The 13286-nt window shown below is 52.8% G+C and overlaps 4 protein-coding genes across 4 annotated transcripts; 1 reads left to right on the forward strand and 3 right to left on the reverse strand.

The window, feature by feature from the left end:
• Positions 1 to 315: 315 nt before the first annotated feature.
• On the reverse strand, positions 316 to 966 carry M431DRAFT_371373 (hypothetical protein). Its single transcript, XM_024914642.1, has one exon. The coding sequence runs from the start codon at positions 821 to 823 to the stop codon at positions 458 to 460; it is 366 nt and encodes a 121-aa protein (XP_024775931.1). The 5' UTR covers positions 824 to 966; the 3' UTR covers positions 316 to 457.
• Positions 967 to 2096: 1130 nt separating this feature from the next.
• On the reverse strand, positions 2097 to 2798 carry M431DRAFT_479971 (hypothetical protein; the record flags this gene model as incomplete). The annotated part of the gene is made up of 3 exons (XM_024915822.1): positions 2097 to 2401; positions 2587 to 2739; positions 2795 to 2798. The coding sequence occupies 3 exons, from the start codon at positions 2796 to 2798 to the stop codon at positions 2097 to 2099; spliced, it is 462 nt and encodes a 153-aa protein (XP_024775932.1).
• A 1049-nt stretch (positions 2799 to 3847) lies between these two features.
• On the forward strand, positions 3848 to 4177 carry M431DRAFT_3454 (hypothetical protein; the record flags this gene model as incomplete). Its single annotated transcript, XM_024914443.1, has 1 exon — positions 3848 to 4177. The coding sequence occupies one exon, from the start codon at positions 3848 to 3850 to the stop codon at positions 4175 to 4177; it is 330 nt and encodes a 109-aa protein (XP_024775933.1).
• A 2854-nt stretch (positions 4178 to 7031) lies between these two features.
• Positions 7032 to 7508, reverse strand: M431DRAFT_492713 (hypothetical protein; the record flags this gene model as incomplete). Its single annotated transcript, XM_024917034.1, has 1 exon — positions 7032 to 7508. One exon carries the CDS (start codon positions 7506 to 7508, stop codon positions 7032 to 7034), a length of 477 nt encoding a protein of 158 aa, XP_024775934.1.
• Positions 7509 to 13286: the final 5778 nt, after the last annotated feature.

Here is a 13286-nt window from a genome sequence, read left to right on the forward strand (position 1 = left end):
AACCCACTCCCATTTTCCCTTTGCGCGCCCTAGATGTACATGTCGTTCTCGCTTGCACACCAACTCTGGGCTTGTTCCATTCCACATTCCACCCCCGTCATCCGGCTACCTTCTTTTACAACCTAGGTGCCACCTCACGGGACATGGACAAGGACGTGACATTTTTTACCTAGGCATTAAACCAAGTATCTTATCTTTCGCCTCAACGTGCGACGACAAAGCTCTTCGCACCAACCGTGTGCCTAGTGTGCCTGGGGAGAGAAGGCGCCCAAAACCTGTCAAAACGTCTCGTAGTAATTTGCGTGTGCGTCTGTGTGTTCTGCTACTGCAGCTGCCGGCGCGCATCTCAGCCTTACCACGTCGTCCGGCAGTGCCGTTCTAAAACAGCGCCAAAGAATGACAGCATCGTCATCAAACACCTCCTTTTCTGACTTGCATCTTTCCCCGAATGGCAAGTTTATAAGGTTCTCACGCGGATGATTGGCTGCTCTCCCTTCTCCCCCCTTCCCCTCTGATCCCCCTCTGGAACGTTTCCCGTCCTTGGCAGAGCTGCGTCGAACCAGTGTAACTCGCAGTCCCGGGCGAATGAATTGTTACCTGCAAGTATGTATGGTGGGAAAAGAGGGAATTCTCTCATAGGTCTTTTCATAGGCAAAGGGCCCAAGCTACCCTGGGACCCAAGCATCCGGAGCGGGCGCCGTGCTCTCCTCTCGTGCCGTGCTTCCCAAGCGAAGAGCTTAAAAAAGAAGAAATCAATCAAGCACAAGACAAAAAGGGCGCAGTACATCCGCGGGAAGGGGAGGGCTTGTCTGGAACGGAGCATGGCAAGGTGCTTGCTAAACTAGACTGGTGACATCTCTCTCTTCTCTCTTGGCGAATGCGACAAGGAGGTGGTAGAATGGCCCAGAGTTCGATGGCCTTCACCTTGCCGGATCCGGTCGTTACTGTGTCGCATGGTTGGCCCCCACGCCCGGGGATCAATTGATGCTGCAGGCAAAAAGAGAAGAGGGAGATGTACTGCACAGTACTGCCGCGAAGGCTTCAGATGATCCACCGGCGGCAAGATGGGATGGAGAGATGGCCAGAAACAGCGCCCGTTTCACTCTGTTGGGTGCAAAGCCAAAATCTGGGTAAAAGTGGTGATGCATGGAGTCGCAATGGAGTTCCCAGTCCCAGGGACAACAAACCTCCGGACCGGATATCCAGACCCGGTGCCACGGATTGGGACAATTTCCATGGCAATTTTTTCTTTCTCTCTCTTCCCGGCTATCTCTTTTTCCAGCTCGATATTTTTTTTTTCTTTTGGCTCCTCCTCCGTGGCCGTGGGACCCCCCAACCCTCGCACGCACGCACTGATCAGATCTCGGTGATGCCATTAGGGAACTCGATCATCAACAGACATGGTGCCAAGCCCGGAGTCAATGCTTCTGCTCCCCGAACGCTTGCCCCTGTCGCAAGGGGGCCGCCGGCGCCTGCACCGTACTGTACGAAAGTAATACGCACTACGCACTGGAGCTGCCGAACATCGCTGTGAGCGACAGACAGCATCACGGGTTCGTTAACCTCGTCAGGAGGGAGTATGCCTCGTCCACAAGGCGTTCGCCGTCCATCTTGTCACGGCGAGTTTAAGGTTCTTTTGTTCCCCAGGGGGTTCCAGACCGCCAGGCAGGATTTGAGGCTGAAGCTTGTGCAGTCTCTACTCTTTCTCAATGCGGTGCCATCATTCATCCTTTGATTCAACTAATTTCCCAAGGGCCATTGTCGTGGCCCTATCAGTCCTTTCGCTTTCGCATCGACGCAGTTTTATTAGCAGCAGCGAGCAGTCGCTAGCAGTATCACGACCCTTCGTTTTGGGGGCTAGTTTGACGGGGCGGGGCCGGCTGCTATTTGCCTGGGAGAGGCGGGTAGATGAGGAGCAGCTTCTCCGTGACGGCCCAGGGTTGCGAGTACTTAATCTTGCCTGCATTTTATCGTAGTCAATTAAGTACCCAGTACTTTATTTTTGGCAGCTTGGCCCTTGAAGCTTGTTCCAAAACAGCAAACCGTATTCAGGGCGGAGCCTGATTGGTAGCCCCAGACATTGTGGGCTAAATCTTTCACGTCTTCCCAGGGCCGATCACGTGAGGTGCCGCTCTTCCCACGCCCTCAAAGGGGGGTGGCAGATGCTTCAATGCTCCATGCTTCTCTCTCCTGCAGACGCCGCAGACGCAATCATGCTCCTTGACGGAGTCCCAGCCCAGACCCCCCTCGTCGAGAATGCAGATTTGATCGACGAGGAGGCTCCCCCCGTCGTACGATTTGAGAAACAGCTCATTGGCGCTGCTGCAGCCCATCTGCTTCAGCCAGAGACCCTGCTGTTGCAGTTGCAGCCCGTCGCCGGTCGACAACGCATCGCGGTGCCCTACAAACAGACCGACACTAGGAAGAGAAGAAGGAAATGAAATTAATAAAGGAATTATTGAAATTCACAAAAGCAATTGGGTAAACGAGAGCTCCCTTTTGCAAGAGCTGCTTTTGCTTTTTTTGCGTTTGAAGCTAATCGAAAGGGAGAGCAGCAGCTCACCGAGCTCGGATTAGTCGTCGTACCTGTTGCTTTGTCAGGCTCACACCGGTTCATCTGTCTGCCTGACCCAGAGTGTCGGTCGGTACTTGATTTCGGGCTGTAGGGCTGGGTGAGAAAAAGAGATGCAACAATCTGGACCGTGGCCATAGCTCTTGGACGCCGCCAGGTTGACTTCGCTACCCGATACAGTGCAGTGCCACGACAGAGATGCGGCCCCCAGCTCAAACTCACCCATTCTCTGCTGTTCCAGCGGTGAGTCTAGCAATTAATTCAACGTCTCTTCGGGGATGCCGAGCGGGACGCTGTGCAGCGGGCGTACGCGGTGCGGGAGGTCTGGGCAAGGATGTTGTTGGCCAGCAGAATCCCAGGGCTCTGTCCGTGGCCGCCTATTGGCTGCCCTGGCCGCATCCTGGCATCGACCTGTGCTGTCTTCTGGGACGAGGTGGGATGGCCTGGCCTGGTTCAGCCCTACGTTCTGTTCACTCCCCTCCTCTCCCCATGATCCTTGCCGTCGCATCTGTGCTAACTTGGTTTAGACACGCGCCCCCCCCCCCCCCCCCCCCCCCCCCCNTTCTTTTGGAACAGAGGCACCAGAGCCTTTTCTGAACGATCCAATGATCTGCCTCCGCTCCCCTCTCCCGGGAAGCAGACAAGGTGCAACGAGACCGTTTGGTTTCCATCTGCGGGCCAGGCAAGACGTGGCGTTTCCCCTGCCATTGGCCGCGTTGCAATGGGTCGCCGTCTCGAAATCGGTGGTGCAGTGCCAGAGATTCGGCGAGCAACCAGGGGAAACTCCCCAGCCCGTTGGGTTTCCCACAGCGTTTACTTCAGATCCCCGAAACAGGTATCGCGTCATGGCTGTCGCTGGAGATTTGAGATGGCAGCTTGGGCTGTTTCGAGTCACCGATATCCAGCTCTGCCGGTAATTGGTATCATCACTTATTTTTCTTCTATCCTGCTATTTCGACATTTTAGCGCTAGTAGGGGAAAAGGGGGTCCGTCTTGAAGCTCTGTCCAGAGACTACGAAAATAGTAGGAATCGCTGCGACTGGCTTGCTTGGTCGCATGGAGCTATTGCTAGCCATGTTGGCATTTCGGCTCCTGTAACAAAGGACGGACACCGCCAAGTAGAGCAAAACGGCTCGCCGTCCTTCCCTGGGATCCGACCGAGACTGGATTGCGTACGCAGCCCGGCGGCGGCTGTTACTTCCGCCCCCTCCTAGCATTGCCATCTACTCCGATGCTTGTCTGCTGTCCCATCGCCTCCGTCTCGTCGTCGTCGTCATGGCTCAAGGACCACCCCCAGCACAGAAAGGCGGCGTCGAAGCTTGTTCGACGACGAGAACAACTCGTGCCCAGTGCGCTCATGCCGTGCAACCCGTTCACGGTGCGTCAATGGTGCCCTGTCTGGCACCCTTGTCCACCATTGGTGGACTTTGGCCAGCCGGCCCCATCTTGACTCTCGACGACTGCTCCCTGGTCGACCGCCCTTTTTCAGTGCGGGAGCTTCAGTTTTGCGGGAGAAAAGGCGGGATGGGCACCGCCGCAGCGGGCACGCCTCGTGCGCTGCACTGCAACACACAGCACAGCACTGCATATGTGGGCTCTGCCTGAAGGTATGGAGCCCGTGACAATGCACACAAACTTTGGGAGCTGGTGTGGGCCTCGAAGCACAGCGAGAGGCAGACGGACTGGCCACGGCAACAAGGGAAAAGAGCTGGCTGCATGCAGCTTCTGCAGTGTCCACGTTTCCCTAAAGCTTCTTGCCTCCCCGGAATGCAGCTTCAGTCGCAGCAGCCTGCAGCACACAGGGAGGTCGTGGACTAGTCTTGTGGAGGATGCCAGCAACGCTTGGTGATCGGTGTCTCGCCGAGGCTAGGAGCATACCGTCTAATTTTGCTGGTGCTGCTTTGCGTCTCTAGTTATTCTTGCGGTCACTGCGCACGAGATGCCATCGTGATATCACAAATGATAACAACACCGCCTTCAGTAGTGGCAATCAGGCTGGCTGTGTTTCATCAAGATGCTGCACACTCTGCAGTGCTAGACATGCATTTGCCCCTCCCCGGGTCCCCAAAATCATTGGCATACTACCCGTACTGTGGTGTTTCTTTTGTCATTATCCCGTACTGGCACTGCCGCCCGTCCGAGGCCGTCTTTTGCGGGCGCCAGGGAAGCTGGGAAAGCTGGGGGACAGACACAGAGCCTGGCGAGTGCCGGGTCACGCAGTGTGTCATTATCCAGGCCACTTTATTTTTTGCTCCAATACCGAACAACTTAATATCAGAGAGCCCGTCTAATCCTTCTTGTGCTGCCCGAGATGTTTGCCATGCCAAAACATCTCGCTTTCTGCACCTTCATGTCGCTATTCTACAATCTGCCGCATCCGCCGTCCCCCCCCAATGCGAGTACGAGCCAGTCAATGAACGCCACTGCTCCTTTGCAGGACGGACCAGATGAGGTAACGGCTTTTGTCCCTATCACTATTCAACACGTGCTGGCCTCTCCTCTAACCACGGCGTCGCCGTATGCACCTGCCAGGAGCATCTTGCATACAGCGTTGCATACAGCATTGCATACAGCGTCACATTCCGGCCCCTTTGGGCAACATTGACGATGTATCTAGATTGTACCTTTAGGCAGCGTACACCGTTCTTCTGAGCCGCGACTTTTACTCCCTGATACCACCTCCTTACTCTACCTACCTCGCATTCTACATCGGCCCATTATCTTCCCACCTCTTTTCGTCTCTTCTTGTCTCTACTTCATACACGCCAGAAACATTTGGAATAGGCTAGCCAGCGCCTCTTTCCCCCCTTCACTGGCCTTCTTTCTTCCTTTTTTTGCTCGGCATTAATGGAGTGTTTCTCTTCAGGCAGCCACCAAACTAGCCAAGCAGGTAAGGGCAACTTTCTTCATCTTTTTTCCCCTTCTTTTAGGGGGCCGGCAGCTCTCTCCATCCCCCTAGTCGAAACAGAGACATTGGGGGATTGGTTAACCCACGAATGACAGACGAAACTAAACCCTAGATGCAAAACTAACCAGCTAGGTTGGGCTTCGGTGGCAGAAGTAGTGCCGCCCACCGCCTGCTACAGCGAGACGGCCCCTCGAAATGTTAGGCACAAATGTTCAAGCTTAATAGAACTCTCTTTTTGAGGGAGAGGTTTTGAGTGTGAGGTGGGGGAGGTACAGGTAAAAGGCATCGTGGGATATATCCATCCACGTTGTCTCTCCCCCTTGGTCAGATCAAATGCAAGCTGGACTAATGCTGGACTAATAGATGCCTCCTCTCTTCCTTCCGACGGCAAGCATCAGAGTCGGGAATGGTTGTTTCCTGTGATTGATGATCGACGGCGATCGTACATGTATACGATTGACTGAAAAGGGAATCTCGACAAATCGCTTACCCCGGCGACGGATCATACGAAAAGGCACATCCACATCTCCGATGATGCCCCCGAAAAACGCTAACCATGGTTATTTGCCGGCCTACGCCAATGATGCTACTTACCGAACGGCCTAATTGACGATTCCTGCTCCGTGGCGTGCTAGTCCTCATTCACGTCGATAGGACAGTTAAGTTGCTGCGTCCCATGCCTTGGCGTGTTTCTGCTTCATGCGCCTTTCTTTTCCATTCACCTTCTTTTCCTTCTCCTTAGCTTTGTCAACCCTGAAAATTGCGCCTTTGTAACCCTTTAAAGCGTCCTTAAAGCGTCCCTGGACTACGCTGGGATGCCTTAGTGCTGGCCAGGTTCCCTATACCTGGGGGCTGTTTTTTTGCCTATAAACCCATGTTTTCATGCATGCAGCAGAAGACAAAATCCTATCATATCATGTGTCCTAGGGCGTATGTGGTCTGTAAACGTGGTTCACGTTTTCTAAGCCACTGACCTAGTGTCTGCTTTGGGGGTTCTGCCTGCCAAAAAGAGACATGGTATGTGACAAAAGAAGAGATGAGGGAAAAAAAGGAACTACCTAGTAATCAGTAAGTGGCCACGGGGATCATCTGTTCATACAAAGCAGACAGACGCGCGGGTCCCTCTTCGCTTGCCAAGTGAAGCTATCTATCGTTGACGACTTATTGACACGGCATATGGCTTCATGGAGTCTCTTCATGATTCATGCTGCCGGGGTTGAGGTGAAGCGAAGCATTGAATGCCGTTTTCTGTGCTTGTTGCGGGGCCAGTTGTCGAGTCAGACTGTCAGAACCATATCTAAAAGAGGCACGGCAGGCGACTCGTAGGCGGAAGACAGACACCCGGCTGCCGTCGCGATATCCGGCTAGGTAAGGTCTAAGCTTCAAGGAGTACCAAGTAGAGCGTTGTATTCTGCAGTGATAGTCGTACGGAGTATGTAATGAAATGTGGGCTGGGGGAACTTGTGTTCCAATGGGCTCGCCACGGTATGTAGCATGGGGGGTCCCTCGTTTCCAGAAAGAGTCTCATGCATGGACATGGCACCTTGATGTTCAGCAAGTGAAGGGCTGTGCCGAGGTGAAGTCGCCGATGTCAAGTTGAAACGGCGTCGAGGAAGAGAAAGGCGCCGTATCTGCTCCGTAGGACTGACTATCAGGCGTCTGGAGCAAGAGCCAGCCAGTTGATTCCCGGATAGGTCGGCGATGGCTGGGATGGCCGTGAGCATGGGGGTCGGGGAGCCGCAACCAGGGGCCCTGTCTCTTGCACGATACTAGTTGACGCGTTACTGCACGAAAGTCTTGAGCCAGTAAGGGCCAAACCAAGTGTCGGACCAATACGGAGCATTGGTACACACCATTTGGCTCCCGGGAGAGATTTGGAGGGTTGGCAGAGCACGTGGTAATATGCAGCGGCAGCAAGCCTAGTTGCCCGGCTGGAGAAATCTCTCTCGTCAATTTACAAGGGACGAAATACTCAGTACGGAGTAGAACTCGCTGGCACGCATTGCTTGTACGAGTATTCGTCGGCATGTTGTGTAAAATTTGACAAGCTGGGCCAGGCCAGGCATGGTTCACCCATGACATCGTATTCCGTGAGAACCCACGGAGAGGCGAAAGAGGCTCGTGACCCAGCTCAAAGCAATGACAGAACTCCCCGTAGAACGATGCTACCGTGTCTTCCAGATGCACGCGTACTGAGCTGAAAGAGCCGGCATCGCATGGTTAAGTGGCATTCTCCAGAGAGGAGCCCATAGCAAAGCCCCCAGGGGTAAGACTGTGCTAATCCAGGTACCAGTCGTCTTTAGTAAGGTAGTAAAGAAGGGCCCTCAAGAGAGAAGAGGGAGGGTGGCACTACTCTAGAGAACGTGGCAGCAGCGTGGGAGGGGATTTGAAGGATTCCCAGTAGATCCCCCCGAGCGCTTGCAGATGTGCGATGCGACTCTGTGTTAGCACGACGAGTGACTTCGTGCACGGATGGATCTTGGCTCTGTTGATTGCGAGGCTAAACTGTACGGGAAGAGCATGTATTACATGCCACACTTGTACGCGGCAAGGGAAGGGGGGGAGGGGTCCCCCGATGCAACGTCGTGGGCCAGTTTTGGAGGCTTCTTGGTGTGAGTACCGGGGCAGTGTCAACGCTCAAGATGGCATGTCGAAAGGACGATGGTGGCAGGCATTGAGGCTCGCGTCGCAAAGAATCCACGGGGAGTGTGCGTGATTTGGGCCTGTCACGGGCGGGTCGTTTGAGCTGAAGATTCAGACAGGACAAGGAGGTATGTCATGATCTTATTCTTGCTCTTGATTTTTTCTGTCTTTTGCTCATGGGAGGGGTGTTTTTTGATGCCGTATACACAATCGTCGATACGAGGCACATTGCAGAATGGCCATCTTCCGTGTTGGCGAGCAGCCCCCCCAGATTGCTGATGAGATTGCCCACGTCTCCCCCATGTCTGCCGCCTCTCTGCCGGCTCGGCCTCATTCTCGACTGGCCCTTTTTTTGGTCTCATCTGGTTAATTGGGGACTCTTCTTTGCGCTGGGACTGTAAGAGCCCTCGTGCCGTCATCAATTTTGCGCGGTAATTGCCTTACTGTACGCGGGACAGCAAGAAAAAAAAAAGTGTCCCCATAAACCTGCCCAGGCCCTTTTCTGCTTGGTGGGCTTACATGGGAGCCACGTACGTGACAGGCACAGGTAATCGCTGCATGGTGGATCGCATCGCATGGGACAAGGCGAGCTCAATTTGCCACCTTGTTTTTGCGTGTTCGATTTTCGAGATAGGTGCACTAGACGTGCCAAGCCACCGGGAGTAGAACCGCGGAGAAGGGGGGATGGGCAGGTAGGAACAAGACTTGAGACTCCACGAGGAGCATCTTGTGATGTGTGGATCACGGATGGGTATCTGGCCCATGCTTTAGGGACCTGAACCTGGGAGTGGTGCGAGTAGTTTTGGTCACTCTCTCTGGGACTCGGCCTGGTTGATGGGATGAGATGGGATGAGATGGGATGAGATGGGATGCTCCGTGAGATGAAGCGTCTGGAGAGAGAGGAGGAGGAAAAGAAGGGGTGAGGGGATACCCCAGAATCCAGCTGTGATGATGCGCTGTTGAGTTTTGCTTTTTTTTCTTCGTGTTTCACTTTCTTTCACTTCTTTTCTTGTTTCCATTTTATTCCCATTGAGGCTGTCTCTGTTTCTTGTGGAGTGGTGGTTTTCCCCTTTCTCATTCTCTGTCTGATTCCGGCCAAATTGGCCTTGTGCTTACTAGCACTTCCCACTGGCTTGGCGGATCATCGTCGTCCCTTGTCATCCTACCCTGGTGCACTAGCACATCTTCAAGGGACAGAAAGAAAGAAGAGAGACCAAGAGAAAGAGAGGCACAAAAAAAAGAGGGCCAGATCAATGCATGGCTTTGCCCATTGTTCCAAGCAAGTAGAATAAATTGCCCAGGATAGGCTCAACAAGATCGGACCAGGGGGGGTCATGCCATATCCCGCCCAGAGTTTCCCTTTGCAGAGAGCGTGGCATTAACCTGTACTGCACTAATTAACGTGTGTATGCGTACAGGAAGTAGCAGAGAGTTGGAGACGTGACATGGGGATGAGGATTTGCCGGAACTGACAGGCAAGTGGGTTCCTTTGCAAATGGGCGTGGTAGCTTTTGGGCACAGCAAATGGTTCGGACAAGGAGCCGGCATTGCAAGCCGCTGCACAGCAAATGCGTCTGGTAGCAATGATTGGAGAAACGGGCCTGTCAGGGCGCCGGTTAGAGTTGATGGCACCTCATCTGGGGGGCTCGTGCGTCGAGGCACTAGCAGTCGCATCATCTGCCCGTCTGTCCATATTCATCTCGTCGGGCGTGGAGTGGGATGAAGAAAAGATGGAGATGCGGGATGATGGGATGGGAGAGAGACAGAGCATGCATGGAGGCGTGAAGTTGAGGGGGGGAAGCAAAGAGAGAGAGAGAGAGAGCCGGGGAGCGGCACGACTTGGCCAAATGGACCGGACAGACAGATTGCATCGCGCAAGAGGATGGGAACGAGATGGGAGATGGACGGCGAGGTGAATCCTTCCGAAGAGGCATTTGCAAAGAAAATCATGGCATGGGGCCGCAAGGGGTGGGAGACAAGAACAAGGGCTGAAGCGCGCCATTCTGATCCAAGACGACGACGCCATGCCGCTTTTTCTTCTTCTTTTTCTCTTCTCGACTTGAACTGCTTCTCACGATGACTCTTTCTTGCTCCTTCACACCCTCCACGAGGGGGGAGAGACCCCGATGCCACGTTCTTGCACGTTTCAGGGCAGCATTAGCGACCTTTGATGTGCTGTGCCTTGTTCCTGGGGCCGCTGATTCGCGGCCGGCTTCTGCTGTCGGTATTGCCTCTTTCTGAGCTTCCTTGTTCTGGTGGTCCTGCATCTTTTTCTGGGAGGGGGTTGCATCGAGAGAGGGGTTGAAAATGAAGACGAAAGAGAAGAAGGGAAACCCCCGTAAGATTTGGGGGTGGGAGCAAAGAAATCTGGCATGTCAATGTCAAAGCTCTTGGGAAGAACGCGTGGTCTTTGTTGGATGTTCCTTCCCCCCAGGTCGTGGTGAGATTTATTTTTCCTTTTTTTTTCGCTAGAGTTGCTCTTTTCAGAGCAGGATGTGCAGCAAGGCGTTTGCTTGTTTTTGCTCGGGATTTGCGGGGGATGAACGTCTAGACCCATGAAAAACAGGTTTTTAGGGTTGTTGATCGTGTTGATTTGACTTTTTACCCTCTTCGTCTATTAATTGTCATGTGTTGATTTTCTGCGAGATGCCTCTGCTATTTTTCGGGGCTGCGCGGTCCGAATGACGGACTTTCCCCTCCTCAACTCCTTCGCATACGACAAGTACGAGTAAACTTTACGGTAGGAACAATATTGAAACTTGACGACACGGCACCACTCACACCCTTTGATACGGAGCATGTCCTCCTACACGAGGGGGGGTTGACGCCATCTCGTCCCATCTGCAACGATCCCCAGAGAAGAAGCGAGAGAAGCAGACGCGGAAGCAGAAAAGATGCGCAATGACATACAGCTGCAAGAGCTGTAACCCGTTTGCCTGTAAAGATGGAAAGCTATCTTTGAAGGAATGAGAAGGCGGCCAATGAGGACCGTCCAAGATCTGGCCAAGTTCCCGCCTCTGATAGTACAGCAACGACGGCACTACTGTAGCTTCATCCTTCGTAGATGTGATTCGCTTCGGCTTAACCCCTCCCACTCCCACTCCCACGCTTCCCTCTCTGTGCCCCTTGAGGATCCTTTTGTTTCTTCTCATCACATTCCATGTCGCTTCCTCAGCCTGAGCGCACATTGTTCTAGAAAACTCGGCTGCAGGAGTCTACTGCGTGATGTGTTGTATGTGGTTTGTGCTCACTTGCAGGGCTTTGAGCTGAGCTTGGGCTACATTTTCAGCTCTTCTTCCTGAGTTTGCATGAAGAGGTTGCTGAAGCGAGGTGATGAGGTATAGGGTGGGTGTGAAGGAATTGCCAAGTAAAGTAAAGCAAAGCAGTGACGGCATCGCCTATCCCGTATCGTCCACCTCTGTATACTGCATGTATCTAGTATCTCTATCTCTACAGTAATGACGATGGTTTGTTTTTCCGGGGTGTATCTAACTCTGTATCTTGCATTGTAAAAGAAGGAAACTCGCGTACGAGCAGACGGGCTGCCGGACTTGTTAACTCGCCGACAATGACAGAAAGGTAATAGTCGGGGGTGTCTCTTTTGCCCTCCTCTTTGTTACCTGTCTCGTCTTGGACATTATTTATCTCGTCCCAAAACTCCCGAGACGCAGGCCCTAGTATGGGAACAACTACCTCGGGTGTGCAGAATTGCAACTAAATGGCCCCAGATGCGGGATGGGATGGGCCTCCGGAAGTCGCGTGAGCCAGCCGCGCCCCGAGGCCGCTTTCGCACAGCGGCACATGTCAAGCCGAAGACCCAAAAGAGAAATGCAAAGTACCGCAGGAAGATGAGCGAGATGAGCGAGATACTGTAAAGGCCAATGCAAGGCAACGCAAGGCAGAGTTCAGGTTGGTTTAGAAAAAAGTGCACACAGACAGCAATGGGGGTCAACGAATTGAAGCGGAAGGGATCCGAGGGAGGGGCGTGTGAAAGATGTCAAGTGTGATTGATGGTGATGGGTTTTGATGCATCTAGCATCTGCACATGGAGAGGAAGCAGAAGGGAAGAGGAAAAATGAAAGGGCTGGGGCGGTATGACTGGATTGAGACACGTGCGGAGGGTGCAGGATTGGGATGGACAAGGGCGGGATGGCCACGTTTTTACAATCTGCGACTTTTTTTTGATGTTTATGCCGAACATCTATCGGTTTCTGGGCTTCTTCTTTTTGGATGATGTACTCGTACCGTAGCAGCGAGTGACATAGGTGGGAGGGGAAGAAGGGATTTGATGAGTAAGAATATTAAAGCGATGCGGTTGGTTTTAGTACTTGGAGGTTACATTGACGTCTGGAGTATTTGCCAGGTATATTAAGTAAGATAGACGTTGATTTACATGAACGAGTGGTACAAGCTCGAGAACCGCGACCAAGGCAATGGGAATGAGCCATGAGGCAGCATCATAATGAGTAGCAAGATGGTGAATCTACCGGTACATCAGGATGGAGTAGTACATGGAGTATTGCATGGAGTACATACTCGTACATGGAGGATGAGGATGAGGATTGATGGGAATGGATAGACGATTTACTCCATTCGTCGACGGGCATATTATCCCACAACCTGTACAGTACAAGCACGCCTTGCCCTGCTTGATCTCTGGCCAGGGGTCCCAGCGTCTAATACTGTACACCTACACCTCATGGTAACACTGCACAGGTGTATGTTCAACTGTAAGACATACATCCATGTACTACCTAGTGCAAGCAGGGTCCAGTGTGCATATCACCAGGCAGAAAACAGAGCGTGATTCGAGCGAGGGTGTAGATATTAGATACTCTACTCTACATCTACCTAGTCTAGGACTTTGTTTGATCGCCCGTCAGTGTGTTTATTTTTGTGGGTTGATTCTTTGTCAGTTTCTGGCTGGTCAAGTCTTGACCATACGATACAATTCTTCCCATTCGTTAGTCTAGCTAGTCGGGGGTTTTACTGCGCCTCACCCTCGCCTATCCAAAAATACTCGAGACTGCACCGGGGCTGGCGTGTTAGCCTAAGTCTCTTTTTTATCTTAGAAACAATCGTCGATTTGTTTCTAATTGATTTGTCCACAACGAACGACTTGTTTCTCGTTCGTTCAATTGATTTGCATCATCGGTTTATTTT

This window comes from Trichoderma harzianum (assembly GCF_003025095.1).
Source record: "Trichoderma harzianum CBS 226.95 unplaced genomic scaffold M431scaffold_4, whole genome shotgun sequence".
Taxonomy (NCBI): Eukaryota; Fungi; Ascomycota; class Sordariomycetes; order Hypocreales; family Hypocreaceae; genus Trichoderma; species Trichoderma harzianum.